Raw genomic sequence first — 20,515 nt, forward strand, 5'->3', positions numbered from 1 at the left:
TCGAATAAACTCAATTTTATACATACTTAAGCAAAAATGTTTTAGCACAAGTGTTTCAAATAGAGAGAATTTAAGTTTGGAAGCCTTAGAACATTAAAAACATCACATTCCTTAGTAAGCTCTAAATCATGAACAGCTGCAGTTTAAGACTGGGTGCAAGATGGATTTGTCGTTTTTGCCAACGAAGGGCACAGTGTCCGTAAACTGTTATACCATATCTTGAAAAACTGTAAAGCAAGGTGTGTATGATTGTTTCTGTAACGGAAATTGGCACATAGAACTATCATTGAACAGCAGACAGGAAACAGCACGTAATTTATTAAAGACATGGTTAAGTTGAGAGTTCCAAGATAAATCACATCAGACAGCAAACCAAGGTATTTTACACGGCAGGCACAGGAGCAGGCGGCACAGTTAGATGTATGTCAAAGTATATAACGGTCAAGCGTCAGTTTCTTTAATGGGGCTACACGTACATATCAGCTGAGTTTTGGGCATGTTAATGCTGATAAGATTGTGTGCAAACCAGTCCATAACTTTTATTGACGTGCTTTGAAGTAATACCATCAAAAAAGTGCATTGCACAGGAAATGATAACTGTTTCATCAGCATATTAAAGAAGACGATCAGGTACAAAATTAGCTAGGTCATTAATAAGAATATTGAATAGCAAAGGGCTAAGATTAAAACTGAGGAAAACCAGCATTAATATCAGTAAAACTACTGCGAAAATTAGCAGCTGAGAACAGCTGCCATCCATCCGTTCTGTAAGCAATACCAAAAAGGAGTGTCTAAATCCTTACATAAGTTAAGTTCTGTCCCAGTCATTGTTTCACAAAAAATGCATCAAAATAGATATATATATAATCTGGTTCTAGAATAACCTAAAACGACCAGTAAAATTAATGCTTAGGACCTCAGTAAATTAATCCAGGACACAATAGTGTAAACTAAAACACTAAGCATGTTGCATACCATTTAAGGCATGATGAAAAGCCAATAATGCCCACAAGAAACAAATAATATCATTTTACCTAATGCCATGACAAGGCAAAGCCACTTTGGTACCTGATAGTGACAAACTATTTCGGTAGTTTCCTTTTTTTTTTTAGCAATACTAAAATTTCAAAACAGCTGTCCAAAAAAATTGGCGATGGTTTAGCTCTGGTTAAACCTGAAGTGACGCGATAGCTACAGCTGGCCAAGTGGAACTTGGTCACGTGACTAACCACGTGACCAAGCACGTGACAGCATGGCGGCGCCGCCACAGGGTTGTGCACCGCCACAGGTTGGCACGCCGCCACATAGTGGCGTGCAGCCGCAGGGTGGCGGCGCTACAGGGTTGCGCCGCCACGCTGAAGGCTCGAAATGCTACCATAATGTAGCTATCGCCACAAAATATGAGCTTTCCATAGCTATTTGTGATTGACCACTCAGCACTACACAGAGACCGTTTCACAGGTTTCAAATGCTTACATATACAACCCACCAGTGACCTCAAGTACAGACCCAGTCACGTATGAGCTTGCAGGAGAGCACAGGAAAAGCACTGTATTGGCAAGTTCTTCTGGCTTACCAAAGCGCCCCATTGGAATCCTTCCCATGATTTTTGCGAGGACTTTTTCCGGCACACTAGCAACCATTGGTGTTTCAATGAAGCCAGGCATAATGGCATTGCAACGGATATTGTGTCTGGCCAGCTCTAGTGCCACTGTCTTGGTGAAACCAACAACGCCAGCCTTGGATGCAGCGTAGTTGCATTGGCCCATGTTTCCCGTCTTGCCCACAATGCTAGAAATATTCACTATCGCCCCATTTGGCACCCCAGATGCAACCATTTCCCGGGCGGCAGCTTGAGTCACCAGATATGTTCCCTGAAAGCATAAAAGGGTGTGCAGTTAGAGATGCCAAAATACCACCTACCCCTATCCTTTCTCACTATCACTCCCCCTTTTCTTTCCCTCTCCCGGTCTTTTATTCCCGCTAGTCGCAGCTCAGGTGCTTCAGGTTCCGATGGCAGATGGCGCGGCTAGCAACGTCTTTTCCTTCCATTGTTATTTTATTAATAAGTAGCCACTAACAAGAACAACCTTGCAGCCTTTAGGCTAATGCTTACAAGGATCCAGAGTGCATTGTGCAAGTGTTCTGAATAGGCCTTAACCAATGAAAACCTATCACACAAGTGCTCTGAAGTTGACAATAAGTGAAGTGGAATTAAGTACCACCAAAATAAGACAGCACTGCACAATCTGATTCAGCAGTAATAAAAGAGTGAACATCCTACACACCAGGCAGCATTGGATACAATGGAAACTGCAATGCACCTTTGAGCAATTTAAATTCAATAAGATGAAAATTAGGCTGTTAAATAATGTAATGCCACATTTCGTGTGAAAAGGAACAGAGCTTTAATACTATATTATTCCTCTGAAAGACAGCAATAATGCAGCAGAATGTACTGGAAATTCACCCACATTGAACAGAAAAAAGCAATTAACATGTTAACATGAAGTCTGATAAGCGAATTTACTATTTCGACCTTTTTTTTTTCATTCTGATTATTCACTGAGCACCTTGCTGCTTGGTGAGTCGAGGATGCCGCCAACAACTTCAATCAAACTTAAGTATCCAAGCGAAGTATCCCTCTGTCAAGCCAATGACAACTGCAATGACATAAAATCAGTTATGTTCACATAGCAGCTCATAGTGAGCAGTCAGTTCTATTGCTTTTAGTTATATGACCGCTAAGAGAACATAAAATGCTGGGGCCTAAGAATGCAGCAGAGCTTTCACAAAGCTACCACTGTCTCCAGGAGGATGCTACGTACAATAAATGCTGCAAAACAGGCAACCAGATTCAATATGCAAAGAAATAGATGTTTTGTTGAAATTACATCACAAGGTATGGAGGCATTATAGTGCAGCATCGTTTTTACAATGACCTCAGGAGGACATAATATATAAAACTGAGGCAACCTGTGCACAAAAGCTCAGTCTCAGAAACACGCTCAAATCTGGCATGGCAGAAAACTTGAATACCAAATCACATAAGAATCTTTTCAGGCTACATATATGGAAGCAAGAACAGAACAAGCAGAGCTATCAAAGTTAAGATAACCATAAGATAACAGGCATGAGGATGTATAATAAGGAGAGAATCGAGCATGCTCTAAAGAATGGAGGCAGCCTGAAAGGAGCGAAGAGGAAATGCATAGGTAAAAGTCGGATGTATGCACCAAGAGAAAAGCAGGGCTATGTCACTACTAAAATGGGTAAGACAGTTAACGCATCTAAGGAGTTCTACACAGATCTATACAGTAGCCCAAGTAATCAAGACAATAATGAGAGAACCAGTAGTGCAGTGAAAATGGACATTCTGCCGATAATGAAGGAGGAAGTAAATAGAGCCTTAGAAGCAAAGCAAAGGCGGAAAGCAGCTGGTGAGGGTCAGGTAACTGCATATCTGTTGAAGTACAGTGGGGAGACTGTGCTAGAAAAACTGGCCACCTGTGTACAGTACTCACGGATTGAAATAGGACATTCGGAGCGCTAGCCTTGCAGTGCCACGCAGGCATGTGGTAAACCACAGGCCGGCTCATTGGCTACTGGAAGGAACAATTCTGCTTTGTAGATGTTCTCCCTCTCGCGCCATACCACAATGCACCACCTTGGTTCCATGAGCGTCTACGGGCGGCGCTCCATGAAGCGACGGCCACGCGCTCCGAATGTCCTATTTCAATCCGTGAGTACTGTACACAATGCATCATGACCTTAAGCATACCGGAAAGTTGGAATATGTTAACAGTTAACATTATCGTAATGTTAATATAATCTTAAATCGTTAGAAAGGGGACATCAAGGGGTTGAAAAATTAGAAACCGATCAGCTTACTGACTGTTGCGCATAAGGTATTTACAAAGGTAAAGGTAATAACTAATAGAATCAGGACAATCTTAGACTTCAATCAACCAAAGGACCAGGCAGGCTTTTATAAAGGGTACTCAACAATAGACCATGCCCACACTATCAATTGGGTGATAATGAAATCAGCAGAATATAGCCATCCTCTACATATAGTAGCCTTCATAGATAATGACAAAGCATTTAGCTCAGTTGGACAGTCAGCAATCATGCCGGCATTGCGGAACCAGTGTGTAGAAGAGCATATGTAAAAATTCTGGACAGTATCCGTAGTGGCTGCAGAGCCACCATAGTCCTCCACAAAGAAAATAATAAAATCGCAATAAGGAAGGGTGTTAGGCAGCCAGACACGATCTCTCCAGTGCTATTCACCACTTTTTTACAGGCATTCAGAGACCTCGATTGGGAGCAGTTGGGGATAAGAGTTAATGAAAAATACCTTAGTAACCAGCAATTCGCTGATGACATTGCTTTGCTAAGTAACTCAGGGGACGAACTGCAAAAGATCATCAATGGCTGGATAGGCAAAGCAGAACGGTAGGTCTAAAAGTTAATAAGCAAACATCTAAAGTAACGTTTAACAGCAGTTTATGATAGGTAGCAAGGCACTGGAAGTGGCAAAGGAATACATCTACATAGAGCAGGTAGTGACTGCAGATCCGCACCGAGAGAGTGAAATAACTAGAAGAATAAGAATGCGGTGGAGCATATATGGCAAGTAGCCCCAAATCATGAATAGCAATTAACCAGTATCCCTCAAGAGAACAGTACGCAGCACCTGTATATTTCCGTTACTCACCTGTGGGGTCGAAAAGTGAAAGATAACGAAAAGGGTTCAACTTAAACTGAGGACAGTGCAGTCAGCTATGGAAAGGAAAATGATAGGTGTAACATAAACAGGAAGAGAGCCAAGTGGGTCAGGGAGCAAATGTGAGTTGATGACATGATAGTTGAAATGAACAAATGGGCATGGGCAGGACGTTTAATGCGAAGGCAAGAGAAGGCAAGCACAGCAGGGGGTAACAGAGTTAGGTAGGCGGATGAGACTAGGAAGTTTGTCGCTGCAGCTGCCACAGGACCGGGTTAATTGGACAGATATGGGAGAGGCCTTTGCTCTGTAGTGGGCATAGCTAGGCTCTTGGTGGTGATGATGATGATGATGATGATATAGAAGATACAAGGGGGCAACAAGGAGACATAAGATAAAAGGCCTATGTCAGATACAAAGATTCTAAACTCCTCACATCGCAATAAAAATTGCCATGGTAGCAAATGCCAATCTCATGCAGTACTTTTTACAGCATATGGAAGCAACCACTGATTAAAATCAAACACAATTAAGTAACATCTGCACCTGGCAAAAATGAATTTGAAATTTTGTTGCTTGTCACAGGTGAAGTTGTTTACAGTAAGTGTGCCACAGGTATAAAAGTATAAACTATTTCTTCTACTAGACTTCTGACAGGTTTTTCAAGTGATCATGACAAGCAACACACATCTGCAGTTTACATCGTGGAAACACTAACAAGAAACTCTCAGACAATAAATGTCAAGCAAGAGGACAACTTGCAAGAGCACCACTTCCACACTATTATACTACCTTTAAGTTGACCTTCATGACATCGTCAAATGCGTCCTCAGTCATGTCCATGAGGAAAGAGTCCCTAAGGATACCAGCGCAGTTGACTACGATGCTCACAGGGGCAGAGTAAGATTTCTTGATTTCAGCAAAGAGTGATAACACAGACTCAGAGTTGCCTACATCGACTTCCACAGCACGATGTTCGTGGGAACCTGCACACAAAAGAGACCGTATAAAGATCACAGAAGGACTCAAAGCTCTGCTTTCGAGTATTTCCGGCAACCATGAATGTAAAATTAACTCCTAACACAACCAGTAATACAGAATCTTGTGTGCATAAAGACTCCCATTCACTTAAGTGCTCCATAGTAACCAATGAGCAATGTACTCGGATACTCTCACCACAAACAAGTGCTTCTAAGTGCATATGTGCATGAGTATTGCCTGTGCTATTCTAGCATTTGGAAAGTAAACCTGACGCACACCGCAGCACATTGCTTCACAAAAGTGCACAGTATAAAGGATCCTGTTGCAAATAAGCCCCTAATACACCAGTCCTTGCATACTAAAAATCTCAACTAAAGGCCACACTGCAACTGTAAAAAGCTAGCAGTTTTCACGAGCTAAGTCGGCTATTTTTGTGTACAATGTCACCTTACCCCTTTCCTTTCTATCACTCCCCTCTATCCCCCCCCCCCCCCCCCCCCCCACCCCCTTATCCTATCCTATCTTTTCTGCTAGCCAAAACTCAGGCGCTTCAAGCTTCAAAAGTAGATGCCGTGGCTAGCAACATCTTTTCCTTTCATTTTGTTTTTCACAAACCACTAACAATAATAACCCACTCTGTAGTTATGCTAGAGATTGAAGTTAAACATAGTAAACAAACAATCTCATCTCAAAAAATGCTACACTGTATTTCAACTTATTGATACTTGCTAGCAGGTTTCTACAGTAATACAACCCATATAAGATGCACCTGCAAAAGTCACGTCAATCGCCATACAGAGAGGTTACCACTATATTTAAGTTTGCCAAGGTGAAAAGCAAATAACTAACTGTGCAAACTTTGACAATGCTACGAAAAAATGGCCATGTTACGAATATTTGTGTACCTGAAGCCCTTTTGAATATCAGTGCACTATTTTGATTTGTTACAGGACAATGCACATCAAAGTTTCTGCAAACTTTTCTGCACTATTGATAGCTATTTCTATCTTGTTTTTCAACATTGGCTCTAACAGGATGACTTTAGGAAACTTGTTTTGTACAACATTCCTATGCGCTGCATTAGACGGCTATATCATTTTTTAAACTTCCATCCTCACACCCGATTCATGTCAAAGTTACTCTGAGTACTCAACTATGTGTCTCTGAAGGCACGTTACAACCAATTTGCAGATAGCAGTGCTCAAGAAATACCACTTCAGGCTTGTTCGTGGTCTTCAGCTGTGCAACAAATTCTTTATTCTCTTTTTGTCGGAGTCATAAGAACTCACCAAGACTGTTATGTGGGCGAGTTGGTAAGGTGGCGATAAGGGACAGAGGAGCGGAAAAAAAAACACGGTGGAAGCTTTCCAGGAAGTCAAACTAGTTTTGCTCGCACTCCGGTGAGTGTAAACAGATGGTTTTAAGATGCGCACACCTTGCGTATGAACGTGCGGCGGAGACATGAGGATCGCGGACAAAAAGCGCACACAAATCCTTCAATCAACTCACCTGGCAAGTCTCTGACCGTAGTCGCCGCGCCTTCCTTGTTCTTGTCAGCAGCTATAACGCGTGCTCCTTCGTTCGACAGAGCCTTGCACACAGCGCGGCCGATGCCGCTGCCACCCCCTGTAACTAGGGCCAATCGTCCTGCCAGCTGCTGGATACCAGCCATTGCACGAACTCGAAGTGTTCGCTAGAGAGTCGTCAAACAGGTGTCAAAGCGATCGCGACTTGCAAAGCATATACACTGCTTTCGTTCTTCTAAACAATAAAATATGAGAGCAAGCACCGGCTGACCAAGATGCAGTTACGTGATTTAAAAACAACGCTGGGAATAGTTTTGCACACTACTACCGCGTGCTCAGACGTCCGATAAGTTCGCTCCCCTACGCAGCTGTCCCATCACGATGCCAGCGATGTCCACGCCCGCCAAGTCACCAACCGAAAGTAGCAAAGTAAACAACAGTAACAAAAAAAGTGAACGCAGGATGTGACATCAGATTTCGTTGGAATGGTTCACCTTTACAATATACAACTAAATATCACATAGCCTTGTATTTTATTTTTGTTCTCTGTTTTAGTTACTTTCACTCGCGCACTCATTTTTGTGCAAAGAAGCGGGAAACTTGAATGGCGGGAATTTGAACGGGCTGACTTTGCCGCGCGTGAGTTGGAGCCAGAGATATTGACGTTTCGCACCGCAAACGTGCTGACAAGTCAAGCAGAATTTCATAAATATCCTTCTCACAAGAAAAGGCGATCTTGTCACAGGGAAGTGGTCAAACCCTAGCTCCAGCACGAGCATTCGCTTCGTAGGCAAATGTGAAGCATAACTAAGCTCTCATCGCAATTATATCTGCACGGTCCTTACTTATAGCTCTCATCGGTCCTTTTTTCAGACTGGCAAAGCCTCTTCCACTCTTTTCGGGTGGGAGGATTCGGCTTGATGGTGCATTTTGTTCTTTGTGTAAAAATCGCAATCCGATTTACTATTTTGCTAAAAAAAAAACGAACAAGTAATGCTTACGAACACAGGTTTTTCTCCTTCATAATTGTTGGCAACTGCTTGATCTACACAGTAAATTTTTATGGGTTACGAGCGACTTCGTAGAGGAGTGCATGCTGCGATCACTTTCGGTTCTTTGGCGTGTACTGAAATGACAACACAGGGACGTTTTTGCTTCCGCCTTTATTGAAATGCGGCCTCCGCGGCCTGGATTCAAACCCGTCATCTTAAAATCAACATCCGAACGCCTTAGCCAAATGCATCGCGACGGCGAGTCGTACAACAACTTTTGAACCATTCGAGCTTCCTCAGGCAATGCGGATCCTTCCATTACCTGAGCAGTTCACCCCGCTTAAGTTTTTTTACCGCAGGATGCGACCTCTATCAGTAGTATCTGGCACCTCAGTTTCAATTTAGGGTTTCAATTCATGATCATGTTCCGAAAACCTGGCAGTGTGTCGCGCTTCTTTCTGGGAGAAAACGGACGTAACATATAGTTGTACTCTGTAATAAAAGACGCGTAATACAGTACGTAGCATATAGTGTATTAGAAGAGTATATTTTAATTACTCAACTTTTATTTGCCGAAACTGGGGGAGCGGCTATGAGGATCCCCGTAGTCAGTCCAGCATACTAGCGTTTTTGTTTTGTTTTTTTAGTTCGTCTTCAACGAAATGCGGACGCCGCGGCTGGGAATCGGACACGTGACCTCGGACTCTGTAAGGATATATTTTAACGTCCTTGAGAAGCAAACATTCTTCCATGGAAGCAAATTAGCAGCTACGAAACTTTCAGACATTGAACAAAATTTCCCGTACGCACCTTTAAGAGACGCACTGAATGTGGTGAAGGGTCACGTTATGTTCTTTATTTTGGTTTGCTTTTGTTTTTGTTTTCATTTACGTCAGAAGTGAGGTCATGTGTAACGTGTTTTTTTTTCTTTTCCTGTTACGGCTGGGCACTCGAATGACATCACGTTCCACACAATAACCTTTAAAGCGGGCTGCTATTACTGGTGAACCTGCTGAGGGCTTCCGCATGAATTTGTCGTGGGAATCGATTATTTAGTGATTTAACAACGGAAACAGAATAATAGCATTTTCAGTGATTTGTGATCAATTTTAAAAGTATCGATTGAAACACCAGCTGAAGCACGTGGTTATAGAATGCCGTATATTTCCTCGTAAAGGTGTCTTCAAACTCCTGAAAAAAAGCGAGCAACAGTCTATACTGATTTCGATACGAGTACAGCACATGGTCGACCTGAACTCTACAGTGTGCGCCCTGCGTCTAAGAAGGGTGCCCTCTCAGAATATTATTTTGTGCTCACCCTTATATCTGTCACGGACGGTAAGGATTGTAGATCGAAACCCCTTAACGGTCTTTTTTTTTTTTGCAAAAATAAAAAGCGGAATTGAACGGGAATAGTAAAAGTGCTCTCCGGATCTTGTTGTTGTTGTTTTTTTTTTTGTTTATTGTACAAATGTTTCCACATTTCGCTCGGTCGCCTATCATACATCCAGCGCGCGGTGGAGGCCGCGGCATCCCAAAGGATCCCCGCCGACCTCCTCTAAGTCAGCGCAACCGGTCCTTTGACTGGTCCCCTGTTTTTGGGCGCAATAAAAGAGTTTACCTACCTACCATCATACATCGTTCCTACGGCCCAAAAAATCTCACTGTACAACCCACTCATTCGAGAATGCCCGCCCACGTGGTCGGCACTACTACTTTCGCAGCAACATTTTTATTTTAATTATTATTTTCTTGCGCAGCTTACGTTTGGAATGGCGTTTCTCAAGACTTCACATCAGTAATCTGTACTTGTCAAGATTCCAAACATACGTGATACTTCATTAGGAAACACGAAAAAGTTTAGCGCACTCACGAAGAACGACAGGCGCTAAACTTTTTCGTGATGCATTACCAACTAGCTCAGATGTCGATCCTTCTTCATTACTTCTCCCCCTATCCTCTCTTCCTGTCCACTCAGCTCTTTCATTTCATTTCTTCATTCTGCCTGCTGTCCTTTATTTCCGCTGCCCCAGCGCAGGTGCTTCAGTATCGATGGCAGATGCCGGGGCTAGCAAAAATCTTTTCCTTCCTTTTTTACTATTATTTTTAATAAAACCACTACCACCACCACCTTCATTAGGAAAGTTGCAGGAACCCCAGGACTTTCTTTCGATAGGGGGAGTAAGACTTCGAGCTTATTATTTTAATTTATTCTTTGTTATATGTTTATTCATTGAAGTTTTTAATAATATTATTATTATGTGCACCGTTCAAAGGTATATTTGTTTATTTCATATAAAACTTATACTGATATGTGCAGCATTATAAACATGCATACGCGAGGAGGGATTGACTGTGTAACAGAGTTGCCCAAATCTGTTTCAGTTCTACTTGCTAACCATGCTCAAAAGCAGGGATCAGCCAATTAATGACTTCTGTTGAGACATAATTGGTTTCGGTTACTGAAGCGAAAGCTTTAAGTAATTACCCCATTATTACAAATTTCCTCCACCTTAGGGGATTCCCCTAAACATTTGAAGCGTTTGTCAGAAATCCTGCCCCTTTGCCCCCCTCCCCGTTCCACTGGCCGTGCATAGTTGTAATCCCCCCCCCCCCCCCCCTCATGTAACACATCCTAAATTAGGGTCGAGAGAAAGGTAAATGATGGCGATGAACTGAATGATGTTTTTTGAAACATTTTCAGTCGTCAAATGGGAATGGGGCATAGAAGCGACCTGATGCCGCTTGCTGCTGCTCATTGCCCAGTTTGTTCGCCGGCTATATCACGACGAACTGAAAAGGAGTCAGCGTCACTGTCACTATATGTAAAACGCAATTGAGCACCTTAGCCGTCCCATTTGTTGCCGTCAATAATTGAAGTTTAGCCTTGACGGTCTTTCTCTGCTTCCATAATTTCCCCTGCCGACCAGTCCATTCTAACGCTTCTGCCTGTTCGTCGTGATCCGTTGCACGTGAATGTTTTCTTCCACGACTAATAATAATAATAATTGGTTTTTAGGGAAAGGAAATGGCGCAGTATCTGTCTCATATATCGTTGGACACCTGAACCGCGCCGTAAGGGAAGGGATAAAGGAGGGAGTGAAAGAAGAAAGGAAGAATAGGTGCCGTAGTGGAGGGCTCCGGCATAATTTCGACCACCTGGGGCGCCTTAGCGTTTTTCCTCCATAAAAACGCAGCCGCCGCGGTCGGGTTCGAACCCGGGAACTCCGGATCAGTAGTCGAGCGCCCTAACCACTGGGCACGTTCATTTTTCGTGGCCACCGTGAACGCTCTACCGGTTAACTTTCCTGCTTTCCTTTCTTTTCTCGTTCCTTCTCTCGATGAGACGAAGAGCTCAGGTCAGTTACAAAACAGGATATATAGGGGCAGGGTTGAGATCATTACTAGGACGAAGCGTTTAAAGGAATAAGGTCTGGCAAGCCTTTGACCTAACGACAGGCCTTCAATTATACCCGTAACATCAAGGTTAAAAGTTATGCATAACTCTATAATTGGTTTTGGGGGAAAGGAAATGGCGCAGTATCTGTCTCATATATCGTTGGACACCTGAACCGCGCCGTAAGGGAAGGGATAAAGGAGGGAGTGAAAGAAGAAAGGAAGAATAGGTGCCGTAGTGGAGGGCTCCGGCATAATTTCGACCACCTGGGGATCTTTAACGTGCACTGACACCGCACAGCACACGGGCGCCTTAGCGTTTTTCCTCCATAAAAAAGTTACGTTTTTTTTTTATTCTTTGCTCCTCAACACTGTACTGATTAGGTTGTTCCAGGTTTCCTTGCCCCAGGCTTTTTGCATTCACGAAACAGACGAGCTGTGTTCACGAGAAATTACCGGTATAGCAGCAGTGCTTTCGTATTTTCTTTAATTTCAGCGATGGTGCATGTAATACGACCAAGGATGTGACTTCTTCATGCATCCTGATGACTTCTGCCGGGAAAGACGTGCTGCTTTACCAGTTCTCGAAGAAGTAAAGGAGTCAGACTTTGGTCGGCACTTATCCAAGGAGGTTCCCGAGGAAGCCCGGTTCCCCCCCGACGAAACACGAAATTACCTCGGTTCCCTCCCGAAAAATAATCTTGGGTATACGTGCCTGCCTTGTTAGCCAACACTTACTTATACAAGCTAAAGGTCACTATTTCAGTCGGTGTCGATTTCCTCCGAAACGATCCCAATAGACAACGACGAGGGAGAGACAGATGAGACGGCGCCGAATAGGCGCAGACAGACAGCCACTGCAAGTCCCGCGCTGGCCTCTAGATATCCGAAATACATTCCCGAACTTTCGAGTTTCGAAGTGATATCCGTATAGTTTCAGCCGGGCAAGGTTAGTCAATGTCATTTCTTCCACGGACTGCGTCCTGCTGTCAGACTAACCCTGGTGGTGCGGGGCTGGGTAACATTATCTTTCTTTCTTTTTTCTCTGCCTACACTAACATATGTCAGACTAACCCGCTCACGAAAGCCGTTCACAACCTTAATCGCGGTCACCGGTTGCGGAAAAATTATTGAGGCTCTCTCGAACCAGCATCTGCGCCCGCCGCTGTTATACTCAGCTCAAGTTGCACCAAGGACAAAGCGCGACAACGCGTTACTGGCGGCATGCACCTTCGGTGTCAGCTTCGCTGCCACAACAACACGTCCGTCGCAACTAGGACGCGAATGCCGAGCTTACGGGCATTACATGTACGCGAGCCCTTCCACTGCTGTTATGGCGCTGCCAGTAACTAAGCCTAAGGCCTCTGGATCCCCAGCCTTTGACGTCATCCGGCGATGGGTGGATAAACTCTCCCCGCACATGTCATGCCGACAGGCCTCCGGTGACCTCGATGGCGGCGCCGGTGACGTACGAGCTGCGGGGCGACGCGAGGAACACGCACACGCTGGCGATGTCCTCGGGCTTCCCTTCGCGGCGCATGGCCGACCGGCGAATCAGCTTCTGCACCGTCTCCTCGTCCAGCGGCGACAGCAGAGGAGTGTCCGTGACGCCCGGCAGCACCGTGTTGCAGCGGATGGCGTACGGGGCCAGCTCCAGAGCGGCCGACTTGCTGAAGCCGATGACGCCCGACTTGGCAGCCACGTAGCAGGACATCTTGGGGAAGCCCGTGTTGCCCAGTATGGTCGAGATGTTCACGATGGACCGGTCCATCTGCGGCTGGCCGCCCGTCGACTTCGTCGCGCCGTCCGCCCTCATCTCCCGGGCCGCCTCTTGCGTGATCAGGAACGTACCCTGCGCACACGGGTGAAAATAGCTTTAGTGCAATCATTAAGGTTTTCCTGCTAGGCCTACTGACTAGGTCTTTTTTATATATATAAGCGCTCTCTGGGTGTCGCTAATTACTCGCTGGACTGCTGAAATAGGGGCAAGCTATTAGCAGCTGCTTCCAACAGCTCCGAACGGTAGGTGTGTCATAGGGACTCCCAGAGATCTATATGGATGTAAAGTAGAGAATGACCAATCCCGCATATACGGGCATTCACTCATTATTGCCATCGCGTCATAACCTTAAGATGGATCTTAAGTGCCCCCTCCAGTGAAACCAAAGCGCCGGAACCGAAGCGAAAACTGAAGTCTACCGCTGCCCCAGCTCAGGTGCATCAGTATCGATGGCAGATGCCGGGGCTAGCAAAAATCTTTTCCTTCCTTTTTACTATTATTTTAATGAACAACCACTACCACCACCACCTAATTCGCATTTAGCCTATAGCCATGCTAAATTGTGCGTCATTTTTTTCTTTCATGCCTCACGTGACCTAAAGCCCAACTACACATCACAGCCATCGTTCGGATTATGCAGCCCAAACCGAGACAGCGTCAAGAACAAATTCAATTATGAATTATTCAGCGCTCGTGAGCGAATATTACGGGGTGAGACATATGTGTTAATGTCTAACGCACCGTTTTAAAAAAGAAAAGACGCGAGCAAAAGTTTAGTCTCTTAACATCCACCTGCACTCGAAGACGTCGATACAACTGCGATACGGAAGAGATCCTCCTCCTTTTCATGACAACGCTATCTGACAACACTATTTTTCCTAGCGTAAGCAAGAGCACGCGCGCTATAAATTCGAAAAACAGCGTACGTAACGCGCACGTACATACGTTAAACCTCGATCTGGAATAGCGTTATACCCACCGCGGTGACTCAGTGGTTAGGGCGCTCGGCTACTGATCCGGAATTCCCGGGTTCGATGGAGGCAAAACGCTAAGGCGCCCGTGTGCTGTGCGATGTCAGTGCACATTAAAGATCCCCAGGTGGTCGAAATTATTCCGGAGCCCTCCACTACGGCACCTCTTTCTTCCTTTCTTCTTTCAATCCCTCCTTTATCCCTTCCCTTACGGCGCGGTTCAGGTGTCCAACGATATATGAGACAGATACTGCGCCATTTCCTTTCCCCCAAAAAACAATTATTATTAAGGCAGATTCGGAAGTAATGTGCATAGGGAAGTCGCAGTAACTGTATTAAACAATAACAACAAATTATATGTGATTTGGTAAACAGTTTCTTAATACGACCTGCTATTTCTCTATTGCGCATAAAAATAATGACCAGGAAATAACGTACGTAATGTCCCACAAGAGGCCGACAGCTAATAATAGATCATTTTCGCTCAAAAAAAAATTATCTCGAAAAAAAAGATATTTTTCTTTTTTTGAATGACCCGATTTCTACCTGGATTAATAATAATAATGATAATAATAATAATAATAATTGGTTTTGGGGGAAAGGAAATGGCGCAGTATCTGTCTCATATATCGTTCGACACCTGAACCGCGCCGTAAGGGAAGGGATAAAGGAGGGAGTGTAAGAAGAAAGGAAGAAAGAGGTGCCGTAGTGGAGGGCTCCGGAATAATTTCGACCACCTGAGGATCTTTAACGTGCACTGACATCGCACAGCACATGGGCGCATTACCGGATTCAAACTCGAAAACTAGAACCCGCTTTTTACCTCGTGAATTTTGAAAATGAAACCCGCAAAATTTGGACTGTTGCGAACAGGTCCAAAGAACTCGCGCAACCACTCCCACCGAGGTGCGAGCAGAGCCCCGGGGAGCATTATGTGGCGACGCCCTGGGGGCGCTCATTGGAAGGATTAAAAACAGAAACGAGAGAAGGAAACGACCTCTACCAACGCCTACAGGAGGCGTCGCCTCTATTCGCTGCAGTGAAACTTCCTGCTCCGAAGAGCCGCGTGTTCCATGTCGTTGCCTAATGTCATCGCGTCCATTTAACTTTATTCGCTTCTGCTCTGATGTCCCTTTCTACTTTCTTCAAGCGCGTTTTCGCTCTCTTCAGAGCTCAGCTTTCTTTAGGGCCCTTTGAGGAGATGGAAAGACAATTTGCGTGGTGAAAGTTAAACATCCAAGCGGATGCCACCATTATAAGGTCGCAAACAAAGATCTGTGCATGTTTCAAGTAATATGCATATTATTTATGTCGTTCTGTTTAGTGCAACTGCACGGTTAGTTACCTCTTACTAGGAGCTGGCCATATTGCCTCCGCCATTGCATCTGTTGTCTTCAGGCTTGTCAACATCGCCTCCGTTTAGTTTCTTTAATTTGCGGGCTTGAATTAACAGCTGCCTCTTTAATTTCCTCGAAAACCAACTTTCAGTTGTTACCAATCAGAACAGAAACATTTCTTAGTTCTTTTGCTTCAGAATCGGTTTGTTGTTCTGTGATCATCTCGTCCCAGCGTATATATGTTTCGGCCGAAAATAAGAGAGCACTTGACCCAAGAGAGCGGTCGGTGGAGGTGAAGGGGGGGGGGGGGGGGGAGTTATGTTCACCATGCATTTGTCTCTGTTTTCAGAAAAAAAAAAAGCACTCTCATAGTTGTTTTTCAAGAGAAAATGTCTCGCTCAGGAATAGAAAGGAAAGTTTGGGGTGGGGGGGGGGGGGGGGGGTTGCTTGTAGGGGCGGTCACCTGCCGGTCACCCCCCCCCCCCCCCCCGGGACAAATAAAAGTGGAATGGGCGTGGCAGCTGCCTTACGCATACCTTGAGGTTGACGCGCACCATTTCATCGAAGGCCCGCTCTTCGGTGTTGAGCAGGAAGCTGTGCGTAAGGCAGCCGGCCGAGTTGACCACCACGGAGGGTGCGCAGCTGTAGAGCCGCCGGATGGCCGAGAACAGATTGCGCACTGATGTTGCCTCACCCACGTCCACCTGAAGCGCCTGGTGGTCCGGCTCATCTGCGCCATAGAGACAAGCGTATGGACACGCGCACAACGTCGCGCCAGAGATGACACGCGTTGTTATGACCGCGGCCCGACCTCCAGCCTAAGGGGATTAGCACGCGATTTCGACTCCCGGCGTAGCCACGGCGGCGGCGGCGACAGCAAGTCTCCTCTGGAAGCAGCTGTAGCAGCACACCTTTGCCAGTGCACCATACGACTACATGAGCTAAGGCCTGCCGTAGTGGACCTCTAGCAGGGGTCCGACTGTCATCTGAGTCAAATTACCTTGTGGCCGAAAGAGACTGATCTTTTCTTTAAGTTGTGAATATTGAAAGTAAACTTGTGCAGTCCTTCTCGTCAACACCCTCCGGCTCTCGCTGTTATCGTATTTAGTCGCGACGTTAATTCCTGTCCCGAACTCGTATACAGGCACGTGGGCTGCAACAGCGTCCACGCGGTGTTAAACGCGTGTACATGAAACGTTGGCACCAGGGGCACTGAAGCCTGCGGGAATTTTCACTGCGTTTGTGGAGGAACATCACACTATATGTTGCTTCTCTGAGAGCTACACCAATAACTCCGCAAGCAACGACTTCTTTCTTTAATTCTCACTATAAAAAGAAAAAAAACATGAGTATAAACAAGAAAGCGGATGCGCACAGAACAATAACATTGCTGTATCTTGCAGAAACGTGCGAGTTGCTGCTGGTACGGTCTGTATACTGGAAAAAAAAAATTGGAGGAGACACGTAAGCTTCACCTTAAGGGTATGGCGCGATAGCGTAATGGGTTAACTGCCATTTATGCAGAAGGTCATTCTCTACTTAACATTCATAGATAGATGGAAGTCCCCAAAGCACTCCTGGCGCAGTGGTGCAGCGGCTAAGCGATGCGCCACTGCCCTGCGATGGCAGGTGCTGGTGGGGCTTGTGCGACCCAGGTTCCTCTTCCCGAGAAACCAATCATTAATTTCACTGCCATTTGCCACGGTGTGCAGTTTGCTCACAATCTGGTGGGCAGGTTGTGATCCGCAGGGCAGGGCAGCGGCGCATCGCGTAACCGCTGCACCACTGCGCCAGGAGGGATAGAGTCTATGAATGTAAAGTAGAGAATGACCTTCTGCATATATGAAAATTAACCCATTAACACTATCGCGTCATACTCTCCAGGCGGAGCTTAAGTGTCTCCTCCATTTTTTAATAATAATAATAATTGATTTTTGGGGAAAGGAAATGGCGCAGTATTTGTCTCATATATCTTTGGACACCTGAACCGCGCCGTAAGGGAAGGGATAAAGGAGGGAGCGAAAGAAAGGAATAGGTGCCGTAGTGAAGGGCTCCGGAATAATTTCGACCACCTGGGGATCTTTAACGTGCACTGACATCGCACAGCACACGGGCGCCTTAGCGTTTTTCCTCCATAAAAACGCAGCCGCCGTGGTCGGGTTCGGACCCGGGAACTCCGGATCAGTAGTCGAGCGCCCTAACCACTGAGCCACCGCGGCGGGGCCCATTTCTTAACGTTTGTCTGTATCAAACAAGCCATGAAAAGGCATCAAATTCTTGGGCTTATAATTTCGTCTCCAGATTATCTTCTTGTCCGGGTAACAAGAAAAGCTTTAAAAACGGTCTGCTTTTCGTCACGGAGGAATTCTGTTGGGTGGTCCTGAATGTGGGCGGAGCTTCACTGCATGCAGGTTTGAGTAGCATATATTCACGGAGGAAGGAAAGCTTGGCAGATGCCCTCGCTACCTTCAATATTCGAGCTGCATGGCAAAAAAAAAAAAAAGCGGTTGGGTTTTAACGTAGTTGAACCGAGTAGACGTGGGAGGAAAGCATGTGTTTAGCCTGGTTGGCTCAAGGTTTTGCTTTGGTGGGTCGTTCAAAAAATGTGATGTAACGGCCTCTCCGTTGGCTGCCGTCTCGTCGGCAGTTGTGACCACCAACGTTTGCGTGGTGGACAATCACGCGCGGCGCTTGTCTGCAGGCTGAGAAGGGTCGGGATGACCTTCTCTTGCTCTTGCCTCAGCGCCATAATTCCGCGGCACCTATCTTTCCTTTCATTCATGCGATAGTTCCATAACACGCCGTGTGACCATGATTTTTATCAAGAGTAAATAGGCTCTCGCAATCGTCACAGAGCTATCTTGACTTATCGGATGCTGTGCTTGTCCTTTGGAGCCCAGGTCAAAAGAGGGTTGAACAGGAGCAAGTAAAAAGCAAAATAAAAACAATATCCCGCAACTGAGACCCACGTAGTTTTCCTATATATGAAGCATTGACCCCCCCCCCCCCCCCCCCTTTTTTTTGTTCGCTCGAGGAAACGACAAATTCAGTTAAATCCATTTAATACATGTTGAATACAACAGACTTCTGATGTGGTACAAATATTCTTGGCTTGCGCTTCAGGACGAAGTTTTTGTTCATGACTTTAAGCAGCATTAAACTAACTTCAAATTTACTGCGAGAAACTTGCATGAAATTTGTTTCCACATACTCAACCGATTATAAGTCAGTATATTCATTTTAAGACATTCTGTAATATTCTTCTGCAGTTTAGAAGACGAATGCGACGACACATATAGACCGCTCGCGCTAATGTCAGAGTTCAATAACGTTTTTTTTTTCTCTTCGTGGTGGCAATAAACCTCAGTAGAGTTCAGCATAATGGTTTCCCAGAGTTGCTGTTACGACCCTGCGGCTCATTTCTTGCAGTTCTTGTTATGACGTGAATCCACGCAACTAATACAAGAACAGTGGATGACAAATAAACGCTGTACGGATTTTCCGAAAAGCATCAAGAACACGTATTCTCAAGGCAGACAATTCTGAAGTGTATACACGTTTTCTCCTCACCGACTATCGTGCTGCGAACTAAAGGTTAATGAAAGCACATCTCAAGAATGGAACAAAATAAACAAAACAAAATATAATGGCAAAAGTGGCCCACTGATATATATGGTGAAGCAGAACGGAGAATGAATGCCTATTTTAATTTAAGGCGCATCATTGTCTCGCTTGAGTTCATTAAAAGCAACAAATTAGCGTGCGAAAGGTGAAAGTACTCACATCATCCATCTCGATTCATAATTAATATATTCGGTCACTTTAGCAACGTACGTACGTGCCTCGCGACTTTCCTTCGCGCGCGTCTTTCCTTCTCTGAAGATGTGAATAGTTTCTCACTTGGCATCATCCGGAGAGTGTCCCGCGCAGCGTCCTTGTTCACATCGGCGATGACCACTCGAGAACCTTCCTGGGCTAAACCGATACATACCGCGCGGCCGATTCCGCTGCCTCCGCCAGTCACCAGCGCTAGCCGACCGCTCAGCATCTTGGCTGTTCAGCTGCCGACAATTAAGTGCCGCGCACGGTTTCACGTGCTCGGCTGCACGCCTCGCGAGCGCACCGCACTCGTGGATAGAGAACTGGCTGCAAGGGCTGGCGCGCTGACCCTTGGACGCGGTGTCTTTCTGCCCGCGGCTGATAGTAGCCCGCGAAGATAGCCGCGTTCGCGTTTGAAAACAAATACAACAGTGCACGACTCAGCGCGCGGTGCTCCTGGCTAAAGAAGTACTTACGAGCATATGCTTGAAGGAGCGCTCGCTTAACTTCCTTATTTCGCTGTTTATTGTCGCCGGAAAGCGGACAGGGCGCGTACCGAGCAGACGCGGAGAGGAGAGAGCGGCGACGCGTCAATGGTAATCCTACCCGCTTGGCAACAGATCAAGCTGGCAGACTACGCACTTGCTCGCGCGATGTCTGCTGGACTCTTCCATTCTCTCCTGGTTTACGGCAGTTTCTTTCCTGTGCACTGCAGGTGCAATCGCGAATAGTGGGAGCAGCTGTCCCAACACTTGATATATTTCTTCATTTAGATGCAACGAAAGCGAAGGAGTACGAATTTAAGCAGCTATATACACACGGAGGTGCGCGTTCTAAAGAGTTTTACCTCAGCTGGCAAACCATTGAATTATCTTGAGTCAATTGTTTGATAAGCATGATGAGTTCGTTGCGGGAACATTTTTTAAATGTGTGTTTGCACAAAGCTGGCACTTATGTTGGAGGGAGCAGCTGGCCGTGCACCCA

The 20,515-nt window shown here is 45.6% G+C and overlaps 2 protein-coding genes across 2 annotated transcripts; both read right to left on the reverse strand.

Moving 5' to 3' along the window:
* Window positions 1-286: 286 nt before the first annotated feature.
* LOC144125795 (estradiol 17-beta-dehydrogenase 8-like) lies at window positions 287-7,680 on the reverse strand. The gene is made up of 3 exons (XM_077659503.1): window positions 7,220-7,680; window positions 5,522-5,715; window positions 287-1,874 (listed from the first exon to the last, which is right to left on the reverse strand). Exons 1-3 carry the CDS (start codon window positions 7,380-7,382, stop codon window positions 1,473-1,475), a joined length of 759 nt encoding a protein of 252 aa, XP_077515629.1. The 5' UTR covers window positions 7,383-7,680; the 3' UTR covers window positions 287-1,472.
* Window positions 7,681-11,493: 3,813 nt separating this feature from the next.
* LOC144125797 ((3R)-3-hydroxyacyl-CoA dehydrogenase-like) lies at window positions 11,494-20,076 on the reverse strand. Its single transcript, XM_077659505.1, has 3 exons — window positions 19,613-20,076; window positions 16,249-16,442; window positions 11,494-13,476 (listed from the first exon to the last, which is right to left on the reverse strand). The coding sequence occupies exons 1-3, from the start codon at window positions 19,758-19,760 to the stop codon at window positions 13,048-13,050; spliced, it is 771 nt and encodes a 256-aa protein (XP_077515631.1). The 5' UTR covers window positions 19,761-20,076; the 3' UTR covers window positions 11,494-13,047.
* Window positions 20,077-20,515: the final 439 nt, after the last annotated feature.

The sequence above is a fragment of the Amblyomma americanum genome, chromosome 3 (genome assembly GCF_052857255.1).
Source record: "Amblyomma americanum isolate KBUSLIRL-KWMA chromosome 3, ASM5285725v1, whole genome shotgun sequence".
Classification (NCBI taxonomy): domain Eukaryota; kingdom Metazoa; phylum Arthropoda; class Arachnida; order Ixodida; family Ixodidae; genus Amblyomma; species Amblyomma americanum.

Excerpts from the sequence above, each read along its gene's own strand:
- LOC144125795 (XM_077659503.1), bottom strand. The coding sequence starts at position 7,382 with ATGGCTGGTATCCAGCAGCTGGCAGGACGATTGGCCCTAGTTACAGGG. Across the intron at positions 5,716-7,219 it reads TACGGTCAGAGACTTGCCAG|GTTCCCACGAACATCGTGCT; the intron begins GTGAGTTGATTG and ends TTTTGTGTGCAG. Across the intron at positions 1,875-5,521 it reads TCATGAAGGTCAACTTAAAG|GGAACATATCTGGTGACTCA; the intron begins GTAGTATAATAG and ends TTATGCTTTCAG.
- LOC144125797 (XM_077659505.1), bottom strand. The coding sequence starts at position 19,760 with ATGCTGAGCGGTCGGCTAGCGCTGGTGACTGGCGGAGGCAGCGGAATC. Across the intron at positions 16,443-19,612 it reads CACTCTCCGGATGATGCCAA|ATGAGCCGGACCACCAGGCG; the intron begins GTGAGAAACTAT and ends TCTATGGCGCAG. Across the intron at positions 13,477-16,248 it reads TGGTGCGCGTCAACCTCAAG|GGTACGTTCCTGATCACGCA; the intron begins GTATGCGTAAGG and ends CCGTGTGCGCAG.